Source organism: Littorina saxatilis, linkage group LG11 (assembly GCF_037325665.1).
Source record: "Littorina saxatilis isolate snail1 linkage group LG11, US_GU_Lsax_2.0, whole genome shotgun sequence".
Lineage (NCBI taxonomy): Eukaryota > Metazoa > Mollusca > Gastropoda > Littorinimorpha > Littorinidae > Littorina > Littorina saxatilis.
Window position 1 is genome coordinate 12,632,004 of NC_090255.1, and position 27,764 is coordinate 12,659,767.

Sequence of the window (27,764 nt, forward strand, 5' to 3'; positions counted from 1 at the left end):
TATGTTATATTCGGATTAAAAACAAGCTCTGAAAATTAAATATATAAAAATTATTATCAAAATTAAATTGTCCAAATCAATTTAAAAACAGTTTCATCTTATTCCTTGTCGGTTCCTGATTCCAAAAACATATAGATATGATATGTTTGGATTAAAAACACGCTCAGAAAGTTAAAACAAAGAGAGGTACAGAAAAGCGTGCTATCCTTCTTAGCGCAACTGCTACCCCGCTCTTCTTGTCAATTTCACTGCCTTTGCCATGAGCGGTGGACTGACGATGCTACGAGTATACGGTCTTGCTGAAAAATGGCAGCTACTTGACTAAATATTGTATTTTCGCCTTACGCGACTTGTTTTTACGTTAATATCCGTGTAAATATGTAATTAGATTAGTCCCCTCTCTGGGCAAGGGCTGGTTGAAAAAAAGCTCGTTGTATTGCTTATGCCACAACCCTCGTAAAATAAGATTTGATTTGATTTGATCTCTCTCTCTCTCTCTCTCTCTCTCTCTCTCTCTCTCTCTCTCTCTCTCTCTCTCTCTCTCTCTCTCTCTCTCTCTCTCTCTCTCTCTCTCTCTCTACATGCGCGCGTGTGTGTGTGTGTGTGTGTGTGTGTGTGTGTGTGTGTGTGTGTGTGTGTGTGTGTGTGTGTGTGTGTGTGTGTGTGTGCGTGCGTTAGTGTGTGCAGCAATGAGTGTTTTCCCCTTTGTTTACAATTATTATATGAGCCTGTGCCAAAACGTGGTCTGCCGAAAGAGCCGACATGTTCATGCATTACTGTTCATCAACCGCACTTTCAATCGCAAAAAGCACTGAACAGTTTGAAAGCATGTATGTTAAAGACATAGCAAAGACAGTTTCAGAAGTTTGCATGCATTACACCTACATGAAAAAAATAAAAATGTTAGCCGAAGCGAGCAAATCCGGCGACTTAAAAGTGGGACATTCCGTACATGGTGTTTTGTTCGTCCGCGGTCCAGAAATCTCCGTCGGCAAGTTAGAAACAGTGCCCATAATATTGATAAATGTACCCTAAATTACCACGAAAAGATGATGTCTACGAAAAAAAAGATGTTTATTGGCAAAATATTTGACGTCAAAAACGTCCATAGCGATCGTAACTCCCTGTGTCTCCAGCGAACTCACGATACGTCCCTCGATTTTCGAATCTACGAACGTCATTATCGCAACCGAAAGTTGTAAGCAGCAGTAAATAAAAAGTTTTATTTGATTTGCAAACAATTGATTTAAAATAAAAGTATTTTAAGTAGTTTTGAGAAGTTTTTAGGTTGAATGCAATTTTCATGTCTTTTTGTTACGATCGCTCAATATTCAATAACTTATTTTAAATGACCGCGGAAGTATCGGGGCTGCTGTTATAAATAGCAAAAACGTTACACGCAAGCAGTTGGACTCCATTTTGCTACACGGATGGCCGACTTTCGCAGGGAAGGTAAGTTTTCGTTTCATGTCTCCTGTTTGATGAGCGTTACGATCGACATAAAGTTACGATCGACTCAAAATTCTTTAGTTTTTTATATTTAGTCAAGTTTTGACTAAATATTTTAACATCGAGGGGGAATCGAAACGAGGGTCGTGGTGTATGTGCGTGTGTGCGTGTGTGTGTCTGTGTGTGTGTGTGTGTAGAGCGATTCAGACTAAACTACTGGACCGATCTTTATGAAATTTGACATGAGAGTTCCTGGGTATGAAATCCCCGAACGTTTTTTTCATTTTTTTGATAAATGTCTTTTATGACGTCATATCCGGCTTTTCGTGAAAGTTGAGGCGGCACTGTCACGCCCTCATTTTTCAACCAAATTGGTTGAAATGTTGGTCAAGTACTCTTCGACGAAGCCCGGGGTTCGGTATTGCATTTCAGCTTGGTGGCTTAAAAATTAATTAATGACTTTGGTCATTAAAAATCTGAAAATTGTAAAAAAAAATAAAAATGTATAAAATGATCCAAATTTACGTTTATCTTATTCTCCATCATTTGCTGATTCCAAAAACATATAAATATGTTATATTCGGATTAAAACCAAGCTCTCAAAATTAAATATATAAAAATTATTATCAAAATTTTTTTTTCGAAATCAATTTAAAAACACTTTCATCTTATTCCTTGTCGGTTCCTGATTCCAAAAATATATAGATATGATATGTTTGGATTAAAAACACGCTCAGAAAGTTAAAACGAAGAGAGGTACAGAAAAGCGTGCTATCCTTCTTAGCGCAACTACTACCCCGCTCTTCTTGTCAATTCCACGTGCACTGTCTTTGCCACGGGCGGTGGAGTGACGATGCTTCGAGTATACGGTCTTGCTGCGTTGCGTTGCGTTCAGTTTCATTCTGTGAGTTCGACAGCTACTTGACTAAATATTGTATTTTCGCCTTACGCGACTTGTTTACTTATTCGCTGTGTTATAGCTAGTAGCAAAGAATATGTTCTGGGTGATTCTTCCTTTCATATTTTAAGCATTTGTCTGGACTGAAAAAGTTCGTTGAAGCACGCTGGGTTTTTTTGTTTGTTGAATTAAGACACAGGGACAGTTTAGGTCTTCGTTACGATCGATCCATATTCTGTGATGTCTTTGTTACGATCGACTGAACAGCAAACAATGGTTCCGCTTGGATTAGCAAGTAATGTATGAGTTTTCGGACTTGTTTTTACATTTAGTCAAGTTTTGACTAAATGTTTTAACATAGAGGGGGAATCGAAACGAGGGTCGTGGTGTATGTGTGTGTGTGAGTGTGTGCGTGCGTGCGTGTGTGTGTGCGTGCGTGTAGAGCGATTCAAACCAAACTACTGGACCGATCTTTATGAAATTTGACATGAAAGTTCCTGGGAATGATATCCCCGAACGTTTTTTTCTTTTTTTCGATAAATACGTCATATCCGGATTTTTGTAAAAGTTGAGGCGGCACTGTCACACCCTCATTTTTCAATCAAATTGATTGAAATTTTGGCCAAGCAATCTTCGACGAAGGCCAGACTTCGGTATTGCATTTCAGCTTGGTGGCTTAAAAATTAATTAATGACTTTGGTCATTAAAAATCTGAAAATTGTAAAAACAACAATTTTTTTTTATAAAACGATCCACATTTACGTTCATCTTATTCTTCATCATTTTCTGATTCTAAAAACATATAAATATGTTATATTTAGATTAAAAACAAGCTCTGAAAATTAAAAATATAAAAATTATAATCAAAATTAAATTGTCGAAATCAATTTAAAAACACTTTCATCTTATTCCTTGTCGGTTCCTGATTCCAAAAACATATAGATATGATATGTTTGGATTAAAAACACGCTCAGAAAGTTCAAACGAAGAGTGGTACAGAAAAGCGTGCTATCCTTCTTAGCGCAACTACTACCCCGCTCTTCTTGTCAATTTCCCTGCCTTTGTCATGAGCGGTGGACTGACGATGCTACGAGTATACGGTCTTGCTGAAAAATTGCATTGCGTTCAGTTTCATTCTGTGAGTTCGACAGCTACTTGACTAAATGTTGTATTTTCGCCTTAAGCGACTTGTTCTTGGTTTGGTTGTGAAATATTTTTCGAGAAGGCCACTCGGGGATCTTCTTGCGTCAATCGTAACGCAAGACATGTAACTCTCACTGTGTCTCGGTTACGAATGACACAAAGTATTTTTGGACAGCTATGCATTTACATACGTATGCCTTTCTTTTCTATTTAAGGTCTGCGTTTTACTTTTAACTTTTGGAATTGAGAGTTTAGGGTTGTGTTTTTTTTTTAATGTTTGTAGCTTTGATTTACGAGGAATGCATGTCGACCGTAACTTTTCTTGGGAAGGACACAGTATTGTTTTATGTCCTTTGTTACTTGTTTTTTTAGTTACCTCAATTACCAGCCTTGTAAATAAATGACTCTGCAGATGAAAGCATATTAAGTTATGGTGATTGTGTCAACTTAGACACATCTCTTTGTATCCAGTACAGTCTTAGTTCTTAGGACTGATGTTAGAAGTGGTATTGTTGCTCTTAAAAGTGAAATGTTACATTTATCTGGGAGAGGTAGAAGAGACAGGGGTCAGTGCTGTAGAAACTGCACTTGAACATGTCATTAGATTCTAGATGTGCTGTGGGCAAATATTTTTCTGTCTTGTACTTGAGCCTCATTTCTTTTTCGTGATTGTAAGGTCTGCGACTGCAAGTCAGATTGTCACCCCAGGCTGAACGAGTCCGGAAGCAGAACAACGAGCGATCCAAAGAGTACAGACAACGGCTAAAGCTGGACCCTGAACGCTACGATGTCTGCCATGAACGAACTTTGGAGAGGAACAGAAGACATGCTATTCTTACACAAACACGTTTGCACCCACGCGTATGGCTTTGCTTGCAAAGTACACCAACTTTTTGAAAAATACACTCAACGTTTTGGGAAAGTACTCTTGCCTCGGGTTTAGTGTAAACAGGTCTGCATCTGGTTTGGTCTGACTCCCTTCTGACAGTGACAGTCTGGCAAGTTTGCTGATCATGCATAGCCCGTGTAGATTAATTTATTTGATGGGGGAAGCCAATTTTACGAACTTTGTAGTTATCATTATCATATTATTTTACATGTAGGCATTGGCAGCTAAAGCTATGTGTGAAAGCTGATCTGTGATTTTCTCTAGTCTTGTACATTGTGGTACTTTGAATGCTTGTGTGTATTTATTGGTAGAGGTGCACATTTTTTTTAAATCTCTGATTACCAATTTGTGATTGATCAAGTCTTGTATTTACCTTTGTAGGGTGCTAGTGTGCCATGTGTTTCTTTGATTATGTGCATGACTATTTGAGAGTGCAAGTGACACTTAATGTGTGGATGTGGAGGATATTCATGAGATTGACATTTCCCTTGGGCGTTTGTAATTTTACCTTGTTTTCTCCATGAACTTGCGTTTTAATTTTTCATTTTTATTTAACCAGTTTTGAGTGCAAAATTGTTTGTTTAATGACTTTTGACTCGTTCAGACTGGAATGTAATGTTCACGAACATTAACTGCAGGAACTTTCTGTATAAGCTGATGGTGTAAATATACCACTATTTGGGAATGTTTTGGTTAGTTTTCTGTTGTGTTTTTGAGATTCTTGCCATCCATTTTCCAATGAATTTGTACATTTGAAGACATCTTATCCTTATTTTGCACTTCCTGCATGTAACACCTGGCATTTTGGCATTTCTTATTCTCTTGTCACATTACAGTGTGTGTTCCTGACTTTGTGTGTCAACCGGAACATGAGACACAGTGCCATTTTCATGTCTTCCTTGACCCCGTTACAGTTGACACATCATGGACTAGTTTTTCTACTTTGATTTCTTTTTCTTTTGATTTTAAGGTTTGTTTGAGTTGCAAATGATGGTTTTAAAACAAATTTCTAGTCCTTGGTAAATCTTGTTTGTATTTTCTTTCCTTACAACATTCCCGGTGATCGGTTAACGCAGGAGCCCCCCGCGGGTTAGGGGGAGTCCCATATTGGTTGGGACAAGAAAGAATTTACCCGATGATACCCAGCATGTCGTAAGAGGCGACTAACAGATTCTGTTTCTCCTTTTACCCCTGTTAAGTGTTTCTTGTATAGAATATAGTCAATGTTTGTAAAGATTTTAGTCAAGCAGTATATAAGAATTGTTAAGTCCTTTGTACTGGAAACTTGCATTCTCCCAGTAAGGTCATATATTGTACTACGTTGCAAGCCCCTGGAGCAATTTTTTTATTACTGCTTTTGTAAACAAGAAACAATTAACAAGTGGCTCTATCCCATCTCCCCCCTTTCCCCTATCCCATCTCCCCCCTTTCCATTTTTATGTAATATTTTAATGGACAATAAAGTGCTGTTATTGTTATTGTTATTATCTTCCCCCTTTCCCATATCCCCCCTTTCCCCGTCGCGATATAACCTTGAATGGGTGAAAACGACGTTAAACACCAAATAAAGAAAGAAAATAAAAAAAGTTAACGCAGGACACAGTGACTTGAGTCATATTTTTCTAAATGCAATGTCTACATCAGAGATACCATATTTTATCTCTGTTGGTGTGTAAATCTAACTTGCACAGAAAATTTGAAGCAAATCGGTAAAGAACTTATAAAGATATTTATGAAAATGTTGTATCTCGCGTTACAGTTGACACGTAGATATCGTTTGCTGTGTGAGTATTTTTTTCATAAAAGGTATTCAAACCAACTCTTTATGTAGCATTTTAGTATTAGTTGCATATGTTTGCACTACTGTATTGTTGTTATCTGCTATCATACAGTGTCTGTTCCTGACTTTGTGTGTCAACCGTAACATGAGACACAGTGCCATTTTCATGTCTTCCTTGACCCCGTTACAGTTGACACAGCAGGGACTAGTTTTTCTACTTTGCTTTCTTTTTCATGTGATTTTGAGGTTTGTTTGAGTTGCAAATGATGGTTTTAATAAAATATTCTAGTCTTTGAAACATCTTCTCTGTTTTTAATTTTTTTACAGGATTTCTTGTGACTGGAGTGTGTCAACTGTAACTCAGGACACAGTGATGGGTGTCTTATTTTTCAAAATACAAGGTCCATTTTAGAAGTTCCTCAATGAATCTCTTTTGGGATGTAAATCTTACTTGCTGAGTAAATTTGAAGCAAATCAGTTAAGAACTTATAAAGATACTTATGAAAATGCTGTGTCTCGCGTTATAGTTGACACACAGCTATGTTGATGCGGTTTTTTTTGTTTTTTCGCAAAAAGTAAAGCCCAAGTTATCTTTTTGGTTATGGAAATAGTTACACTATACAAAGTCAATTAGTGTATAAAGATAAGACAGTATTATTTCCAGTTTGGTTTTCAACCCCAAATGTCCCATTTTGGCAAGCACGTTTTGGCACAGGCTCATATACAGACATCACATGGCATCCCTTTACTTGGATATATATCTCTCTCTCTCTCTCTCTCTCTCTCTCTCTCTCTCTCTCTCTCTCTCTCTCTCTCTCTCTCTCTCTCTCTCATCAAAGCGCGTAAAAGCACCACTCTGGCTTTTTACATTTAGTGAAGTTTTGACTGAATGTTTTAACATAGAGGGGGAATCGAGACGAGGGTCGTGGTGTGTGTGGGTGTGTGTCTGTGTGTGTGTGTGTGTGTAGAGCGATTCAGAGTCAACTACTGGACCGATCTTTATGAAAGTTTTCATGAAAGTTTCTGGATATGATATCCCCAGACTTTTTTTTCATGCTTTCGATAAATGTCTTTGATGACGTCATATCCGGCATTTTGTAAAAGTTGAAGCGGCACTGTCACACCCTCATTTTTCAATAGAATTGATTGAAATTTTGGCCAAGCAATCTTCGACGAAGGCCGGACTTTGGTATTGCATTTCAGCTTGGAGGCTTAAAAATTAATTGATGACTTTGGTCATTAAAAATCTGAAAATTGTAATTAAAATTATTGTTTTTATAAAACGATACAAAATTACGTTTATCTTATTCTGCGTCATTTTCTGATTCCAAAAACATATAAATATGTTATATTCGGATTAAAAACAAGCTCTGAAAATTAAAAACATTAAAAAATGATTAAAATTAAATTTCCGAAATCGATTTAAAAACAATTTCATCTTATTCCTTGGTTTTGTTATGACATGGGTGGTCTTTCTCCCTAATGTAGGATAAAGTGAGCTTATGAAGGAAAATCAAGTGGTACAGCTACTGACTGCGAAAAACAAAGAAAACGGAAAAAGTTCATCCACTCCCGTGGCAGACACCATACACTGTCACAGTGACAGCGAAGGATAGCACATGACCCTCATCCCTACATCTGATGTACCACCCACCCCCATCCCCACCACCACCACCATCCTCCATCCCCCCTGAGAGCATCCCCCCTGTCTCCTTCAGCCGCAGCTTACCTAAGACTGTTTCAGGGTCGACAGAGTCTGTGATGCAGATGGTGGAAAATATTGAGAAATACTTGTTACGAATTGGGAACGGTTGCGTTGACAACAACAACAACAACTACAGACACCACCACGGATATCGTAAAGCAAAACAAATCTATACTTGAACATGAACATTTCTATTACTAGTTCTGCGATGTTATTTTCGTATTTGCTGTATCATTGCAAAGTTTGACGTACATGTTTCACAACTCTGCTGGGGTAAATTCCTAAGAACACGACATTTGCCAAACTTTCTGTTTTGTGGAAATGCGTAGTTTGCGAAAGGTTAGCTGTTTTGACCACTCTAAAAGCTTTTTTCTGAAACAAACCGAACAGGTGTTAGCACCTTCGGGGTTCATTTTCAACAAAGCTTTGACGTATGTGATGACGTAAATAAGAACAATAAACAAAGTACCCCATCTTGTGATTGAAAACAGAAACCATTACAAGTATCAAGGCCTTCCGAATCGATTTGTAGAACCATTTTGGGTTTAGCAACGGCGAATGAAAGCCTAAATATGACATCGCCTTTCGCTGAAGATTAGCCTGTGTTGTTTTGTTGGCGGCGGAAATGACGCACAAAAAGTTTTCTATGTGCACGCTTGTGTTGGCTGTGGCAAATAGACGAGTTCCGGAAATAACTCTGTCACGTGTGTATGAGTTGTGAAAGAGTGAATACTCTTGTTTGTTTGTTTTTAATGTGACAGGGGAGGCTACCGCTCCTTTCACAGCAGACTCTGCACCCGAGTTGTTGGCCTTTAAGTCAACACCTCTGGATTGTGGAATTCTGTTTGTGATGGGGTCTGGTGGTTTCCGATTGTCTGTATGTTCATGGAAACCTTCGGGTTTGCATAACAGTTTTAATAGGGCTAAGAAATTAGCCCTAACATTTTCAATCCTGTTTGATTGCACTTCGCCTCCCGAGGTGATCGTAGTGTTACGGCACTCGGTTACATTAAACGAGCTCTTTGTCCACGTGTTTTAAACACATCCCTCGCTGGTGACTGGCCTATAATGTCACGTGGGAAAGTTTGCCTCAATAAAAGCAGGAGCATTCACTCTTTCACAACCGATGCAAACCGGACAGAGTTACTACTGAACAATGATCGTCTGTTGCAAAAGAAAGCTTAATAACTATTTTTAATTTGGAGACGGAAGCAGGAACATTCTTGGTCCTCCCTTGTTTTAGGCAGAGATCGAGATCATATTCAAAATGTGGGAAAACACATTTGTTGTTGTTGTCTAAGGTATGTGTTTTATCAGAAACATATAGCCACATCTATCTCTCTCTCTCTCTCTTTCTCTCTCTCTCTCTCTCTCTCTCTCTCTCTCTCTCTCTCTCTCTCTCTCTCTCTCTCTCTCTCTCTCTCTCTCTCTCTCTCTCTAGGTATAACTATGTTAATGTAATTTTGTAATTTTTGAGTTCTCCTTATGAAATTCCTTAAATGCACATTGTGTTGCATTCCATACAATGTATTTCTGTATTTTATATGATTGAATATATATTTTGTATGTGCGTCTGTCTTTATGTGTTGTATAAAGGACAGGTTGGAAGAATAGGCTTTGCCTAAAACCTTTATCCTTTTGTAATAAAGTTCTGAGTCTGAGCCTGACTCTCTCTCTCTCTCTCTCTCTCTCTCTCTCTCTCTCTCTCTCTCTCTCTCTCTCTCTCTCTCTCTCTCTCTCTCTCTCTCAATAAAAATGTTTCTCCCTCCCTTCTTTCTTTCAATCCTCTCTTTATTTCGTTTATTCATTCTGTCTTTCTTTCTTTCTTTCTTCTTTCCTTTCTACCTTTTCTTCCCTTCTTGTTTCCTCTTTCTTCCCTGGTAATTCCTCTTTATTTCTTGTGTTTTTGCTTATGCTGTGGTCATTTCATCATGTTAGACTTATTCCCTTGGCCGACATTTTAGCCCTCATCCTTTCAGTATAAATCTGGTGAAATCCATCTTACATGCATACACCAATGTCTCTAGGCCTACGCATGGTTTAACCCCAAAAAATCGAAGTTTCAATGCGATTTCTTTCTTTCTGTCTTTCTTTCTTTTTGTTCGTACTTTTTTCTTTCTTCTTTCCTTCCGACCTATCTTCCCTCCTAATTGTTTCATGTGTGTCTTCGTGTGTGTGTGTGTGTGTGTAAAGTCATTCGGAGAAAACTACAGGACCGATCTTCATGAAACTTCACATGAGAGTTCCTGGGTATGATATCCCCAGACGTAAGTTCCAATGTGCTTTCTTTCTTTCTTCCTTCCTTTCTTCCTTCCGTCGTTTCTTCCTTCCTTCTTTCCTGTGTTTCTTTTCAGTCCATTTTTCTGTCTTTCGTTCTTTTCTTTCTTGCGCTTGCTGTGGTCATTTCACTGTTCGTGCTATACTAGACTAGTTACCTTGACCTACTTTCTACCCTCATCATTTTAGCATATATTTTGTGCAATCCATCTAACATACACCAATTTCTCTTGGCATTCTCATTTTACTTTACAAAACATGTCAGACTCAGGGGCACCTTCTGGCCATCCCATTTCCACAAGCTGATAAATTCGATCCGTTTGACGTCACCAAGTGCACAAAAACTCGGATCGGAATACAAAAGCTTTCGCGTATTGATTTGGAAATGTACAGCGTCTCTGGTTTATTTCGGTTCTGCCTGTTTTTTGTCTGAATGTACGTATTGCGATTGCTTGAGCCACAGGCACTGTAATCCTTTTTAAATCCCTTGAAGGTATTACGTCAAAGGCAAGACGAAGTCTGAGTACGATTTCAGTAATCGCTGGTCGGCGTTTTGTACAATAAGTGCAAGTGGATAAAAGGTTCACTCTAAACAGAAGTGTTCCACTTTTCAATACATTTCTGAAAGAAGTTTTGAACACTTTGCTGCAGATACGTTAATTTGTTTAAATTCAAAGAACGATTTGAGTAATCGCGGTCGGTGTTTCGTAAACCGGTGTAAGTTGATAAGGGATTCACTCTTAACAGAAGTGTTCCACTTTTGAACACATTTCTGAAACAAGTTTTGAACACTTTGTTATATAGTACATTTTGTTGCTGGCAAAAGTGGCACACTTAGTGTTCAATATTGTTCAAATGAACACTTTTTAACACTATGTACTGTTTATTTTGTGTATCTCTTTTGCTAGTAAATAATATGTACTATACATGTCACACACTTACAGAAATGTGTTCAAAAGTGAAACACTCCTGTTTAGAGAGTTTGCATGTTTCGAAGTGCGCAGGACTATGTATGATTCACAAAAATGGGTGTCTACGGACTCTGTTGTCTTAGGAACGTAAGTCCCTGGATTCTATGCCCTTGGAAAAAGAGTCCTATTTTCTAGGCAAGAAATTCCCTACAGGAGCGTATAGTCCCAGGAAAAAAAAAGTCTGCTCAAAAGTCCAGGTATAACTGTCCGACTGTGGACTATCATTCCTATCACTCTTTCTCACAGCGGACACGATTAACCTTGGTCACCGGTATTACGTCAAAGGCAAGACGAAATGTAACATCCCACACACACACATTGGTCATCGGTATTACGTCAAAGGCAAGACGAAATGTAACATCCCACACATACAAATTGGTCACCGGTATTACGTCAAAGGCAAGACGAAATGTAACATCCCACACACACATTGGTCATCGGTATTACGTCAAAGGCAAGACGAAATGTAACATCCCACACATACAAATTGGTCACCGGTATTACGTCAAAGGCAAGACGAAATGTAACATCCCATACACACACATTGGTCACCGGTATTACGTCAAAGGCAAGACGAAATGTAACATCCCACACACACACATTGGTCACCGGTATTACGTCAAAGGCAAGACGAAATGTAACATCCCACACACACATTGGTCATCGGTATTACGTCAAAGGCAAGACGAAATGTAACATCCCACACATACAAATTGGTCACCGGTATTACGTCAAAGGCAAGACGAAATGTAACATCCCACACACACACATTGGTCACCGGTATTACGTCAAAGGCAAGACGAAATGTAACATCCCACACATACAAATTGGTCAAGCAAGCACGCTAAACAGTCACGCTTGATTGCGATACAGCACAAGTTTCTATTTTGATAACGAAAACGATGCAGTCAACACCACCAGTATTTCCGAACAAACAGTGTTCATCTTCCGTTTTAGAAGGCAAGGGTCTTGAGAGGAAAAGAAAAAAGAAAAACATTGAATGCTTCCAGAGAACGATTACCCAGAGATACCTACCTGTTCTATTCTCAGTAACATCGGCTTTTGGAAAAAGTCGACTGCGAGTAAAAGCGGTTGATTACTTCTCATTGATTAACGTTTGGCTTGACACAATATTTCAGTCATTATCTTGGACAGTTATTCCATTTTCAATCAATCAATCAATGAGGCTTATATCGCGCATATTCCGTGGGTACAGTTCTAGGCGCTGTGCAGTGATGCCGTGTGAGATGAAATTTTATACGGCCAGTAGATTGCAGCCATGTCGGCGCATATTTACCTTTCACGGCCTTATTCCAAGTCACACGGGTATGGTAGACAATTATTAATTGTGCCTAAGCAATTTTGCCAGGAAAGACCCTTTTGTCAATCGTGGGATCTTTAACGTGCACACCCAATGTAGTATACACGGGGGGTGGTTCGGACACCGAAGAGAGTCTGCACACAAAGTTGACTCTGTGAAATAAATTTCCGCCGAACCTGGGATCGAACTCGCGCTGACAGCGGCCAACTGAATACAAATCCAGCGCGCTACCAACTGAGCTATATCCCCGCCCCGATTTTGACGGAGGTATCTATCTTCTATCTCGTGTGAGTGAAGAAATGAAATTTCACATTCTTAACGGAGCTAGATAGCAATGCTTACATCGCCTGTGCGCGTCATCTTGTGTGATATATCTTTATATTCTTGACTTATTACAACCACTCTCTGACACAGTTCTTCGTCGTTGACGAAGGTGAGCTGATTGTTGTTGGGTTTTTTTATTTTTTTTTTATCTGTCTCTATGTCTCTCTCCTGTGATCGAGGAAATCAAATTGCACAATCACAAGGAAGCTATACATTACGTTGAGTCAATTCCCTGTGCGTCATGTTTCCAATGACGTATCCATACAACCTTGACTTATTTCAACCTCTCTCTAAAGACAGTTCTTCCTAGTTGACGGAGTTGCAGGAATTTTTTTTCCAGCTTGTGTCTTGATCTATTTCTCTCCTGTGACGTGTGGGAAAAAAATGAAATTTCACAAGCGCATACGTCAAAGATGGGTTACAACTCCTTCGGGTAATGTCCGGAGGACGTTTTGGGGTCGAGTATTTCGCAACATGGCGAACAAAGAACTGCCCCCACCCCCCAACAACAACAAAACAACCCCCAAAACACTGTATCATAGTTCCATTAAGATCAGTTCGGTTCAGTTTAGCAATGCCCCCCCCCCCCATCTCTCTCTCTCTCTCTCTCTCTCTCTCTCTCTCTCTCTCTCTCTCTCTCTCTCTCTCTCTCTCTCTCTCTCTCTCTCTCTCTCTCTACTTCTAATACCTTTGTATTAGAAGTAAGGACCGGTTGTAAGAAAAGGCGTCGCCTTAAACGTCTATCCTTGAAAAATAAAGTTCCATCATCATCATCATCATCATCTCTCTCTCTCTCTCTCTCTCTCTCTCTCTCTCTCTCTCTCTCTCTCTCTCTCTCTCTCTCTCTCTCTCTCTCTCTCTCTCTCTCTCTCTCTCTCGCGCGCGCGCGTGTGTGTGTGTGTGTGCGTGCGTGCGTGCGTTAGTGTGTGCAGCAATGAGTGTTTTCCCCTTTGTTTACAATTATTATATACAGACATCACCGACATTGTCCTCGCGTTAAAACATACCTGTTTGCTGCCCCTGCTACAACAATCGTTGAAAACACAACCGACCTCTACGTGCGTTTGTCTTGAACATGTCACCCCTTTACTTGGATATATAGATATATCACACATCAACAGTCTGCCTGCTCAGCTAAAAATTTTGTCTGAATTTATTTTTCATATTGACAAAGATGTCTGTAACGAAATTAATCCCGCAAAATCTTCTCATACGGACAGTAGTTAGTTCGTAGCCTTTTCGTAGTTGTTTTAATGGGATGGTTCTTGTATCCAATGTAAATGCGTGTATCTGTGATTGTATGTATTTCGTACGTTGTATTTTTTTTGAGCACTTCAAATTGCCTGTCTCTATCATTGCATGTATTGTGTACGTTGTTTTCTTTTGACCACTATCAATGCCTGTATCTTTCATTGCGTTGTATTCTTTTAAATCCAAAAACAAATCGACTGCCAACGTTCCAAACTTCAAAATAAATAAAAACAAGAAAGGTATGTTATTGGAACGTTACATTTATAACAAAACAAATTGTTAAGTTCATTGATCTTCGACTCATCGGTCTTTTAAGTGGACGGACAGACAAACACTTATAATACAGAAAACGTATCTGACATATTGCCCTGAAGCTCGCTTGGTAGACACAAGCGAGACAATGATTCATTTATGCGCTGTTTTTTGTTTGACCACTATCAATGCCTGTATCTTTCAAAGCATGTATTTCATACGACGTTTGCTTTTGACTAATGCCAATGCTTGTATAATTAATAGATGATACTACATGGCTTGCTTGACTAGTTTGACTAGACCTTATTTACGTGATATCACCACGTGTGAATTGAACGTTAGTGTGATCTCATGGGTGGTCTCTCTAACGTATGTAGGGTAAAATTCAATGATGTCATACGCTGTGTCTGTGTTCCCTGTGTGTGTGACAGACTGGCGATGCTGACGTCCAGTCGGCTAGACGGACGCCTATGCATATTCCTATGGTTTTCAACAATGTCAATGTCAGTAGCTTCCAAACCATATTTTCCATACGCTGTTTTCTTTTGACCATTTTCAAAGCCTGAAACATGAAATGCAATGATGTCACACGTTGAGTGTGTTTTCCCTGTGTGTGTGTGCCAGACTGGCGATGTTGACGTCCAGTCGGCTAGACGGGCGTCTCGACGAGGTGCCGCGACCCAGAGAGCTGCATCCTCTGCACGTGAAAACCGTGCTCAAAGACCTCGACTTCAAGCAAGAGAAAGGTTGGTTAGCGTGTGTGGGTACAGGAAGGGGGGAGGCGGAGGTGTCGTGGGTCAGTGTGTGTGTGTGTGTGTGTGTGTAACCGCGATATGTCTTACTTTTTGTGTTGTGGTCATCAGAGATCGGACCACCGGTGATCACGGAGGTGTCGTGTGTCAGTGTGTGTGTGTGTGTGTGTGTGTGACCGCGATATGTCTTACCTTTTGTGTTGTGGTCAACAGAGGTAGGACCCCCGGTGATCACGGAGGTGTGTGCACGGCCAGTGTCCAAGGGTCCGGCAGTGGTGGACGTCAAGTGGGCGGGGGGACATCCCGGTCTGGCCTACAGGATCATCGCCCACAGAAAGACACAGAAAGGTAGAATGGGGGGGGGGGGGGGAACAAGAATTGTAGGTTATTGTTATGTTTAATTATTGACAAAACAAAACGTCACATTTACAGTACGTCTACGCACTGGTCTTTTAATTAGAAAGACAGGAAAACCCGTTAATGATACCATTTTTGATCTTATCTCAAAATCGTCGATGAAACTCGCTTGCAACATGCCTGCGGGGTTTAATAGTTAAACGCTCCAATAACGTACACTTCTTTTTTCTTTATTCTGAATTTTGGAACCGTTAGCAGTCTATCTCTTTTTTGACTTTTTCAAAGGAAAGTTGGTTCTTTACAATTGCATTCTACAGAAAGCACAGGGGCTTGCATCAAAGTGCGTAGCCGGGGCAGGACTATCGAACTCGTAGGGGCCGTGCCATAAAGCAGGCTACTGTCAGGGCTAGACATACAGTACGAGAGGGGGGCCCTTCCAAAAGAAACCGGAGTACATGGACTGGCCGGGCAATGCTCCCCAAAGAGAGAGAAGAGGGGCGAGGGGAATAATATTGGTTCATGTAAAAACTTGAATGGGAGAGTTTTGAATCTCCGTGCACTGTCTTCGCTTTTTTCAGCAAGTCAGTCGCGTTCACGTGATAGAGGAACGGATAACAACGAACAAAGGTGAAAAACATGAATACACATATACTGGGTTGTTTACCCCATACAAGTTTCAAATTGACTACGCAACCCCAAAACACCCCCCCCACCCCCCCCCCACCCCCACACACACACACTCATTCTCTCTCTCTCTCTCTCTCTCTCTCTCTCTCTCTCTCTCTCTCTCTCTCTCTCTCTCTCTCTCTCTTTAATGTCTGAGTAGTTTAACGCCTTTTGATTTACCACACTTAGTATTTCGTCAAAGATATGCTGTGCATTGTATATTCTGAACATATTTTTGTTGTACTATTGCTACATGTTCGATTGCTACCAGCTTGTATTTATAATTACCTGCATAGTATGCATTTGATTTTATAAATAACCACATATATGTATGCTCTTCATGCTTCATCATCATCATCATCATCATTATCATCATCATCATCGTCATCATCATCATCATCGTCATCTGTATTATCACGTGCTGAAGTTTTCCGACCTCCTTTTGTTGGTTAACTTTTTAACTTTTTAATTTTTAATTTTTTAATTATATAGTTGTGTGTCTATGAGTCCCAAGGACAGATTGTAAGAAAAGGCGTAGCCTTAAATCTTAATCCTTGTTAAATAAAGTTCAATTCAATTCTCTCTCTCTCTCTCTCTCTCTCTCTCTCTCTCTCTCTCTCTCTCTCTCTCTCTCTCTCTCTCTCTCTCTCTCTCCATTCCGTGCTTGGCATATTTCATCTGCTTTTCTTGTTGTTCTATATTGAAACTGTGCCAGATAGCGACCGCCAATCCAAATCTAAAACTGTATGTCGATCATTGGAACACAAAGGACGTCAGATTGTCTCCCATTAGTAAACATGTGGGGCACGAACAGAATTATTCGTCTTTGTGCGATGTATTGTTCACCGAAACAATTCGATTACGAAAATAACATAGCACCAGATCCACCAAACCATTTCGTTTTATTTTTGTTTTTTGTTTTTTTCTTTAGCGTATTTTGTCTGGGATCAAGAATTGTTAAAAAGAGACGGGCAAAACTCGTCTCGCTTTTGAATTGCGTAAAGACATGTTGGGCAAATACCATTTCAACATTTATTTTAGCATATTTCGAGGCTGTTCTTTTCAAAATATATTGTAGTACCTGGGCTATCTGTGTTAAACATGTGTAACTACTTTAGAGTTTTGCAGTGAATAGCATATAGTTGCAGATCGTTCAAAAGAAGCAACTGTGATTTTCTTAGTGTGAAACGGGACACTGGTTTTACTCATATGAAGGAGTTTGTTCAACTTTGATCTTTATTTTTTTTAATCTTTTAATTATTTCTCTTAAAGTGAAAAAATGAGTCTTTTACAGGCTTCTCTCAAACTTGAAAGATTTATTTTTGTATTGCAGTGCCATTTTTTACATTTATATAACACACTTATCTTAGCTTGACCTGACATGAACTTCTCAATGAAAACCAAAACCCCGCCCTTATTAACAAAAGCGTCCTAGAATAATATAAATATTATATAAAACTAGTAATGTTTTTCATTGTTGCAGGTCGCACAGAGCGTGTGATTGTGGATGACGTCAGCGACGGAAGTCAGCTGATGTTACTTCCGGGAATCGACGCACAGTACCGCCTCCTGGTGGCAGTTATTGGCAAAGAAGGGGAGGAGACTGCGCAAGGGGCGATCATTCCGTCAGCAGACGACATTGTCAGTGAGGAGAAAGTCTTCCGGACTCTTCCCTATGTCAACTGTAAGTGTGAAATCAGAATAAAACATTTGACGAAATTAAAGGCACACTTTTTCCAAAAAAAACGGTTCTGCCCACGATCTCAGATCTGGCCAGCATAATGTTGAACTTCAGCGTTGTAAACTCATAGCTCACAATCAGGTGACAGTATTGACTTATTTCTGATACAAGTCCCTTTAATCAGCCAAAGAAATGTTCTCGTGAAATTGATTGGCGGATTGATCTCCAAAATTCAGTATGATTAATTAATGTTGCCATTTGATCGACACAAATGACAAAACAATGCATACGTTATCGCGACAGAGTTGTCTCCCATCCTTTGAAAAAATGGCTGCGCCGGTGTTTTCCTTTTAAAAGACATGTAAGTGAAAGATATCTGTACTCTTCATTCCGTGACTTTAAAGGTATCTAAAATGACTTGTTATGCTTACAAGAGCAGGTTCTGCAAAATTGGAGGCTTAAATTGCAATGCATTGTGAGCAATGAATTTACAACGCTAAAGTTCAACATCATCCTGGGCAGGGTTTGCCATGGGATATCAGACAGTCCTTCCACTTGGTCACATAACAGAAATGAACAGCCTGGCTGCATGCTCTCTGTGCACACAATGGGAATTTTAGAGGAATTCGTTAAAGCCTCTATAGTAGCATTTTAAGACTCTTGTTTTTAATCTGAATGATTTTTGGTATGATACTAAGTGGAAGGTGGGGTTACTCCATGTCACAGCCTGGCCAGAACTGAAATGGTCAGCCGAGCTATTTACGCGGGAAGGAGTGTGCATTTAACTATATATGTGACCCTCCACCACGAAATGAGTCGCATGTCCCCTCGCGCGGTTCTGCGCAAGGCTTAATAATATAAGTCCGGGGAGTGTCTGGTAACAGTGTGAGGGTCACCTTAGTCACAGGCTTATAGCTCAAACAGTTTTCGCTCTTTTCTAAAACGGTTTTCACCACTGGATAGAGCATAAAAAAACTTTTTAGGAACATGTACAAATACGAAAATCATGCAAAGGTGACATGCGACTCATTCTGTGGTGGAGGGTCACATTATGTGTCAGTTACAATATTAATTCAGCAAATAAACTTCCTCTCTGCAAAAAAAGCCGCAATTAGGCTGTTGTTGTTTGATATGTCTTCATGTTCATGTGGACAGTTGCTGTTATCCCATGTAAACACCTGGACAAATCTGTGTTCATTTACAAGATGGTTTACATGCCAACACCTTAGATCATTGGTCATTCAAGTGGTGGCTGCACAGATGCTGTTATCCCATGTAAACACCTGGACAAATCTGTGTTCATTTACAAGATGGTTTACATGCCAACAGCTTAGATCATTGGTCATTCAAGTGTAACTGTGTTGCACAGATGGTCAAAAATTAGGTAGAAGATATTGCACTTTAAGTGGTATTGTTCTGTTGCTTAGTGTCTGTGGAATGCTAAAATGTGAAAAAGAAAGTGTATGGGAAGGCATGTACCTTTAAGCAAGATAAATCGGGTAAACCAAAAATACTCTGACACTAGAAAAAAAGAAAAAAAAGACAACTTAGCGAAGTGCTGTTATCTGGCATGAATAAAGCCTGAGAAAAAGTACTTCCTCTTTTCTTTTGAATTACAATTCAAAAGCACAATTCTGCTTTTTTTTCACGTCCTGTTTCTAGTCCGTTCGAACCAAGACGCAATACGCTCGAAAACAAAAAAGAAAGCAGATAAATGAATTACTGGTCCTAGTACAATGTTATTTTTGGACTTGGGTTATTTCAGTGAACAATACCACACACAGAGCACACTAACCTTTCCTGCTACCGTTTTGTTCCTGATGTGGAACATATATATTATACCGACGTCTTTTGATTTCCAACAACCTCAGTAATAGGCCACACGGAACGAAAAGTATGTTTAAACTGACTAAATCGAGTAAAACAAAAACTTGGACAGGAAAAAGAGAACAATTGGCTTTTTTTTTTATCCGGAACGTGCTAATTAAATCCTGAGAAAAATTACTTCCTCGTTCGCTTCTATCAAACCACAATTCTTTTTTCTTTATAGTCCTTTTTCGAGTCTGTTCAGAAAAAGAAAACAGAAAACAGACAAATGAATTGCTGGTTCAGGTGCCATGTCATTTTCGGACCAGGATTATTTAAGTGAGCAATACGACATAGAAAGAAGAGCTATCTTTTCTGCTACCTTTTCGTACCTGATGTGGAACAACTTCTTTTGAAATCCAACAAGCACACGAGAAGACTAATCACGATTTCTGGTAGCTTCCTAAAGGTGACATTATAACGCAGAGTATAGTCAATTATATATTGAGAGGAAACGACCCGAGTTTTGAAGGAAAAGAGCATCCTTCCAGTTGGACACGTAACAAATCTCAACAGTTTGGTTGCATCCTGTGAGTAGTGGGATTTTTTTTGATTTTGTTTTTGTTTTTGTACCGAGTTATTTTTGCACTTTGACACAGTCATATATACACACACACAAAATTAAACAATGACGACCATTTTAACGATGCGATATTTCATCTACAGGTATCTCCATTCGTTTTGACCCCGTCCGTTGCCGCGTGAGTCATCTTCTTCTTTTCTTCTTTTCGATCGCCGATCACACTTGGAGTCCAGATCTTGAGATATAATTAGTGGTCCTCTGCAGCGCAGCCACTGGCCCGTACAGCGTGTTGTGCAGGGACTCCGGCAATGGCCAGATTTCCTCTCTCAGCACCTGGTGGTTCCTGCAGTCTCGTAAGATGTGGGCCGTGTCCTGCTCTGCTTCCCCACAAGAACACATGGGGGAGGGCACAACATGCAGCTTCTTGTGGAGATGCTGCCGCGTGAGTCATGAATCGTGACCTTTATATCCGCTTTTTTCATAACCAAATTTTTTTTAAATGTTGCCAAAACAGCAAGAAGTTGAAGAAAAAATTCTCCGGAGGGTGTAAACAAGATTGTTGCGATATATAATCATCCACAGGCATTTCCCTTCGTTTCGACCCGGCCTACTGTCACAAGGCAGTGGCCGTGACGTCATCACGGGAGGAGGTGATGCACCGGAAGTGCAAGCTGGCCAACCTGCACGACACCTACACGCCCGCCACCTCGCGGCGACTGGACGACCTAGAGGGCGCCATGGCCGATAACCCCTTCCCCAACCTGCCGCACATGTACTGGGAGTGTGTCATTCATTTCCACATCATCTCAAGGCTGGACGATTCCAAGCTTGTGTGCGACATTGGGGTGTGCAAGGTGGGCAACAGTTTTTTGGTTTTCATTGTTTGTTTCTTTGTTTGCTTAACGCCCGGCCGACCACGAAGGGCCATATCAGGGCGGTGCTGCTTTGACATATAACGTGCGCCACACACAAGACAGAAGTCGCAGCACAGGCTTCCTGTCTCACCCAGTCACATTATTCTGACACCGGACCAACCAGTCCTAGCACTAACCCCATAATGCCAGACGCCAGGCGGAGCAGCCACTAGATTGCCAATTTTAAAGTCTTAGGTATGACCCTGCCGGGGTTCGAACCCACGACCTCCCGATCACGGCGCGGACGCCTTACCACTAGGCCAACCGTGCCGGTTTGGTTTTACTTCACTTCAACAAAATATAGATGATAGTGAGGATAACCTGTCCAGGAACATTAGCCTTTTAGGGTAGGTGCGTCGGAAATGTGTGTGTGTGTGTGTGTGTGTGTGTGTGTGTGTGTGTGTGTGTGTGTGTGTGTGGTTTTCGCTTGTCGTTTGCAATACCATGGCTGGTTGACTGTGTCAAAGGCATGGTTTTTGTGTATGTGTGTGAGTGTGTGTGTGAGTGTGTGTGTGTCTGTCTATGTGTGTGTGTGTGAGTGTGTGTGCGAGCGAACGGGTGGGTGAGCATCCGTTCGGGCGTACCTGTCTGTCTGTCTGTCTGGGCAACCACTGTTTAAACAAAACACAAAACCACCATTTAAACTAAATAAACCACCATTTAAACCAAATAAACCACTGTTTACCCCCAGGTGGGCATGGAGGACGCGTGCGGGCTGGTGTGCGACAACCCCAAAGCCTACTGCTGCTACCTGGTCAACAGGGGGCGCTTCATCACCTTGGAGTTCTGGAACGGACCCAACCAGGAGATCCTGGCTCGTAGCATCAACGTGGCAGACCTCGACCGCGAGAACGAGAAGACCCTGCGACTAGGTTGTCTGTGTGTGTGTGTGTGTGTGTGTGTGTGTGTGTGTGTGTGTGTGTGTGTGTGTGTGTGTGTGTGTGTGTGTGTGTGAGAGAGAGAGGGAGAGACAGTGTATGTGTGTGTGTGTGTGTGAGAGAGAGAGAGAGAGAGTGTGTGTGTGTGTGTATCTGTGTGTGTCTGTGTCCGTGTGTGTGTGCCGGTGTCTGTGTGTCTGTGCCGCTTTGTGTGCCGCTTTGTGTGGGGGTAGTATGGATGTGAGCGTGCGTGCCTGTCTGGAGTACTTTTGGTGTTTTACTTCGTATGTTTGATTGTTTTTTGGTTTAGAGTTGTTGTCATATGTTGCATGGTTGTTTTAAGAGCAGATGAACCACACTTTTCCATCCATTTTTTAATTGTATGGACAATGAATTATCTTATGTCTTATGTCTTAGGTTTCTACCTGGACCTCAACAAGAAGGTCTTCGCTGTGATCAACCCTGCCGCTAGCACGGTGCTGGCTCAGTTCAACGTCAAGTTCACGAGCCTGGTGTGGGTGATAGGGCTGTACTGTCCCGAGCAGGTCTACGCCACGGTGAAGAACGTCTGCGTCACCAACGTGCCTACTGTGGTGGCCAAGCTCGTCACCAAGGTGCAGGGAGCCGCCGCTAACGTCAGACAATGATGACGTCATTTAGCGTCCCTACGTCACGGAGCCGCCGCTAACGTACGTCAGACAATGATGACGTCATTTCAGCGTGTCTTTGTCACGGAGCCGCCACTAACATCAGACAATAACCACGTCCTTTAGACAGTTGACTTTGTGATTACGTCATTTGCTTATCAGCGTCATGATGTGTTTTTGCCGACCAGATTAACTATGACGTCATTTTTCTGTCAACCTTCATGATGTGGTTTGCCAGTCAACGTTTCTATGACGTTACTTTCCTTTCAACGTCATGATAACGTCAATTGCCTACTGGCTTTAGGGTGACCCCGCTTGTATCTAAAGTGTCGCTGACATGGTGACAGCTAGAAGTTCTCCGGGTTATGGTGACTCATCAAGCGGCAGTAACCACTTGCTGACGCCAGAAAAATATTATAACATGATTGTCACTTTGACACCAACAGCTTTCAGCAGTGAGGGATGGTGTCTGACAGAAGAAAGTGATGTAACTTTTACATGGTCAAGGTGTGTCAGTTACGTTTTTCTGCGGAGTTTCAAGGATACAAATGTGAATCCAAAAGCTTCTATAGCTGTCATCAAGTGAACGCTACCAAGAGGGTTTTGGAGAAAGTTCATGGCCCGTCCAGAAAGGAGTTAAGCCACATAGATCTACCAAAACGTTGCATGCCATCTGAAGATACATCTGAATCCCAACCCTTTTGACGCTGTGGTCAACTGAATGCCCCCAAGAAGGTTATGGGGAAAGTTCCTGGCCCGAACGGAAAGGATTTGAGCTACATCATGATCTATAGACCAAAAATTACATAAAACCTCCAAGTGCCAAGCGAATGCTACCAAGAGAGTTTGTGAGAAAAAAAATGCATGGCCCGAACGGAAAGTAACTGAGCTACATCATAAGGGCTGGGTATAGGAGGAATCTCCTGGGTTTCGTACCCCCAGTCCCAGTCATTTTGTAAGCCAATGCGTGAGAACTTGTTTCCTGTTGCCCATCAGTTCTTGCGTAATTTTTTAAATCCTGGCCAAGTACTCCTTCTCCGGATAAAGTCGACTGATAAAATAACCCCTTACTGCAGAATCAGATAATTATACTGATTGTGTTCCGCTAATTAGGACATTAGTGCATTGTAAACCGAAGTATTCCACTTTTGAAGACATTTGTTGTGTAACCAGTTGTGAGCACTGTGTGGATTACTCTATAATTCTACTGGCAAAAGTAGCGCACATGGTGCACGAACAATGTTTACCATGCGTGCTACTGTTGCTAGTAGAATGATATAATTTGTTACACAGTGTTCATAACTGATCAAAGAAACAAGAATGTGTTCAAAAGTGGAACATTTCAGATTACAGTGTGACATTTGGATATGTGCGGCGTGTGTCATTCATTTCGTGTCAAATGTCTGGAGCGTGTCAAACGTTCAAGTCATCCCTAAGACCATTTAATTATGTACGATGACCTTTTGCAGCTAGCACCCAGACAAAGACCAGACCGTTACCCCCATTCGCCTTACCTGACTCAGCCAGACCCTCAGGGTGCCTCCCCGCGTCACCTTTGCTCGGCCAAGCCCTGTGACCCAGTAAACTTCAGCGTGGTGGGGCAAGCCTTCTGGGCTTTCTGGCTCATTAAGAATGGTGAACACGGTGCAGGCTTGCCAAGCCCTGTGACCCAGTAAACTTCAGCGTGGTGGGGCAAGCCTTCTGGGCTTTCTGGCTCATTACGAATGGTGAACACTGTGCAGGCTTGACAAGACCTTGTCCTGGTGACATTTAACAGGGGGGGGGGGTCTGTTTAATTAACAACTCATTCTAAAAGCAAGGTAGGATATAATAAAAAAAATAAATACAAATCCAGCGAGATGACACGACACAACCCGCAATGCCTTGTAGCTATTGCTGTGATTTTTGGGTCGCTTTCTTTCAGTGGAAAGCTAGCAGCAACAAGTCTCGCTACCCAGATGTGCACTAATGCCTTGCAGAATCGCCGAGGTCTTTTACGTGCCACTGTGGTGACACGGGGTTGGGGCATGGATACCGTCTCTGAGTCTGCACATAAAATGGACCCGTGTCCGTCCCGGCCTGGATTCGAACCCGTGGCTCTAGAGTAACAAGTCCAATGCGCTACCAGCTGAGCTACCCGGTCCCCACAGTGTTGACAGAAACTGCGTCATACGTTGTCTTTCCCAGCCTCTTAATGTCACAGCAGCTTGCCATGTCTCAAGGACTGCTGCTGATTGACCTTTCCCTGGGGAAATAACCAGCATTTCCAACACAAGTCCACGTGTACCAGACACATCGTTATCCTTAATTCGAGTTTTTCGGGATCACAGCAACATGCTATTAATGGAATGCTTGTTAGAGCTAGATCATCAATATAATTATAATGAACCAAGGTCAGTTGCCGATATTGTTTGTTAGTATGTTGGTGGTGGTGAGCGTTGATGTTTTATAACATAGCAGAAAAAAGCACTTGGCATTTGATAGTTTTTGGTTGAGGCACATTTTCGTAAAGATGTTTGGCCTGACCAGCTCAATGGAAACCGTTATTTTCTTTGCTCTTCTTAACTAACGTAATATCTCTCCTCAAGTCCTCACAAACTGGATATGAGCTGAGATGCTGACGTAGAAAACAACGACTGCTTGGTCCTCGAAGAGAATGTCGTCCTAAACATTCTTCTCGGCCGATTCAACGTTTTCAGAAGTTGTTTGTTTTGAACCCGTTTTCGGCGGCAGAGATGTTCTGCAAATGTTTGATATTGATACAAATGATTATGCTTTTGAGATTTACAAAAAAAATCGGACTTCTCCAGAATTTGTATGAACGCTTTGCAGAACTGTCGTCTCTTATTTTATGCAACGCGTATATTCAACATAAAGTATCTAATAGATTTGGTGAGGTTGCATTGATTTTATGATTCATTTGTGAAATGCATACATTTAGTACCATCACCTCGATTTTAAAAGCAACCAAGCTTCTCTCCATAAGCGCTACTGTCCAGTTTCATGAGTGTGTGTGTTCACAAATGTAAGTGTTAAAATACTGTTTTAACTTATTTTGCATGATTGTTTGTGAGCGTGCGTGCGTGAATGTGTGTGTGTGTGTCTGTGTGTGTGTGTGTGTGTAGTCATGCATGTGAAAAAACAGAACATAGAATGTTCACAAATGTAAGTTTTGAAATACTGTTTTCATTTATTTTGCATGATTGCTCGTGTGCGTGGGTGCGTGCGTGCATGTGTGTGTGTGTGTGTGTGTGCAGTGTGTGTGTGTGTGTGTGTGTGTGTGTGTGTGTGTGTGTGTGTGTGTGTATGTGTGTGTGTGTGTGTGTGTGTGTGTGTGTGTGTGTGCGTGTGTGTGTGTGTGTGTGTGTGTGTGTGTGCAGTCATACATGTGAGAAAACAGAACATAGAATGTAAAACAAAGAAGACTGGTTGTGTACAGTATTTTATTTATTCTAATGATTCTGCGCGTGGGTTTGTGTAAGTTGCCACCCCTGTAGACCAACTAATTCAGGCTTGTCAAACTCTCCACTGTTGTATGATTTATAGATGATGAGTGAAGAAGAATAAAACAAAATGCTGAAAGCAGAGTGAGTTTTCTGTTTGTTTGTTTGTTTGTTTTGTGAACTGTTGCTAATGTCTTTTTGGTTTGCTTTTGTTGTCACTTTTGTTATTATTTTATACATTGTGTGGTGTATTGTATTGTACGGTGCTGTAATGTGTTTTTATTGTGTTGTGTTGTATCGTGTCGTATCGTATCGCATCGTGTTCTATTCTATTCTATTCTACTCTACTGCAGCAATAGATCACCACTACCTTAAAGTGTATAATATTATACTGCGCCGTATGCGGGTCCGTTCAGCCACAAAGACGGATTTGTTTGTATCGAAAACTATTTCCGTGTTTCGTTCCACCGTCGGTATTGACCATGTTACTGTGCCCGGTGTCCATTCACACTGTTAACATGACATAACACACCGCGCGGTATTGATCATGTTACTGTGCCCGGTGTCCATCCACACTGTTAACATGACATAACACACCGCGCGGTATTGATCATGTTACTGTGCCCGTTGTCCATCCACACTGTTAATTACATGACATAACACACCGCACGGTATTGACCATGTTACTGTGCCCGGTGTCCATTCACACTGTTAACATGACATAACACACCGCGCGGTATTGACCATGTTACTGTGCCCGGTGTCCATTCACACTGTTAACATGACATAACACACCGCGCGGTATTGATCATGTTACTGTGCCCGGTGTCCATCCACACTGTTAACATGACATAACACACCGCGCGGTATTGATCATGTTACTGTGCCCGTTGTCCATCCACACTGTTAACATGACATAACACACCGCGCGGTATTGATCATGTTACTGTGCCCGTTGTCCATCCACACTGTTAATTACATGACATAACACACCGCGCGGTATTGACCATGTTACTGTGCCCGGTGTCCATTCACACTGTTAACATGACATAACACACCGCGCGGTATTGATCATGTTACTGTGCCCGTTGTCCATCCACACTGTTAATTACATGACATAACACACCGCGCGGAATATTTCGCAAGTGACCGTGGTTACCATGGTTACCTGGACAGTGGAACCCGCCCGATACGACCTCCCAAAAACTCAGAAAATCAGACCAGTCTTAAAAAGGAGTGGGTTTTTTTTAAATGGAGGTCAATTTGCAGAGGATATCATCAATGAATCTGAAAATACAAGGTTTTAGACCTTTAAGACCTTTAAGACCTGCCAAAAACTTTGAAAATTGGGTCTTACCAAATAGGGGGTCTTAATAAAATGGAGGACAATTTGCAGAAGTTAGGAGAAAAATAATCGTAAAAAGCAAGGTCTTAAAAGGCTGACTTCTTAAATGGCGTGTGGGGGGGGGGGGGAGGGGGCTTAAACGGGAGGTCCCACTATACTTTGCTGGTCAGCTACACGTGGTCAGTTGTGAGGGTAAATGTTCCAAAATTCCGAATAAAAAAAACAAGAATGGCATGTTATTGGAAAGTTTGATTTAAAAGCCCGCTGGGTCAACGTACCGGGACTGTAACGTGTGTTTGTTGTTGTGTTTTTGGTTTTTTTTGGTCATAAATTAAACGCTCCAATAACATACCATTCTTGTTTTTGATTACTTCAATTTAGAGCTTTGACACCTGGTTATTGTCAGTCCGTAAGACAAAAAAGCTACAGTGC

General features: G+C 41.2%; 1 protein-coding gene across 2 annotated transcripts in view; it reads left to right on the forward strand.

Annotated features, from left to right (window-relative positions):
- The window catches only part of LOC138979772 (uncharacterized), a 42,883-nt gene extending 16,752 nt beyond the window's left edge, over positions 1–26,131 (forward strand). For both annotated transcript variants that reach the window (XM_070352510.1, XM_070352511.1), the window contains exons 6-11: positions 14,885–15,006; positions 15,226–15,360; positions 17,519–17,719; positions 20,688–20,959; positions 21,711–21,891; positions 22,315–26,131. In XM_070352510.1, coding sequence (XP_070208611.1) covers positions 14,885–15,006; positions 15,226–15,360; positions 17,519–17,719; positions 20,688–20,959; positions 21,711–21,891; positions 22,315–22,544 — 1,141 coding nt within the window. In that variant the 3' untranslated portion in view covers positions 22,545–26,131. The remainder of the gene's footprint in view (positions 1–14,884; positions 15,007–15,225; positions 15,361–17,518; positions 17,720–20,687; positions 20,960–21,710; positions 21,892–22,314) is intronic.
- The last annotated feature ends 1,633 nt before the right edge of the window (positions 26,132–27,764 follow it).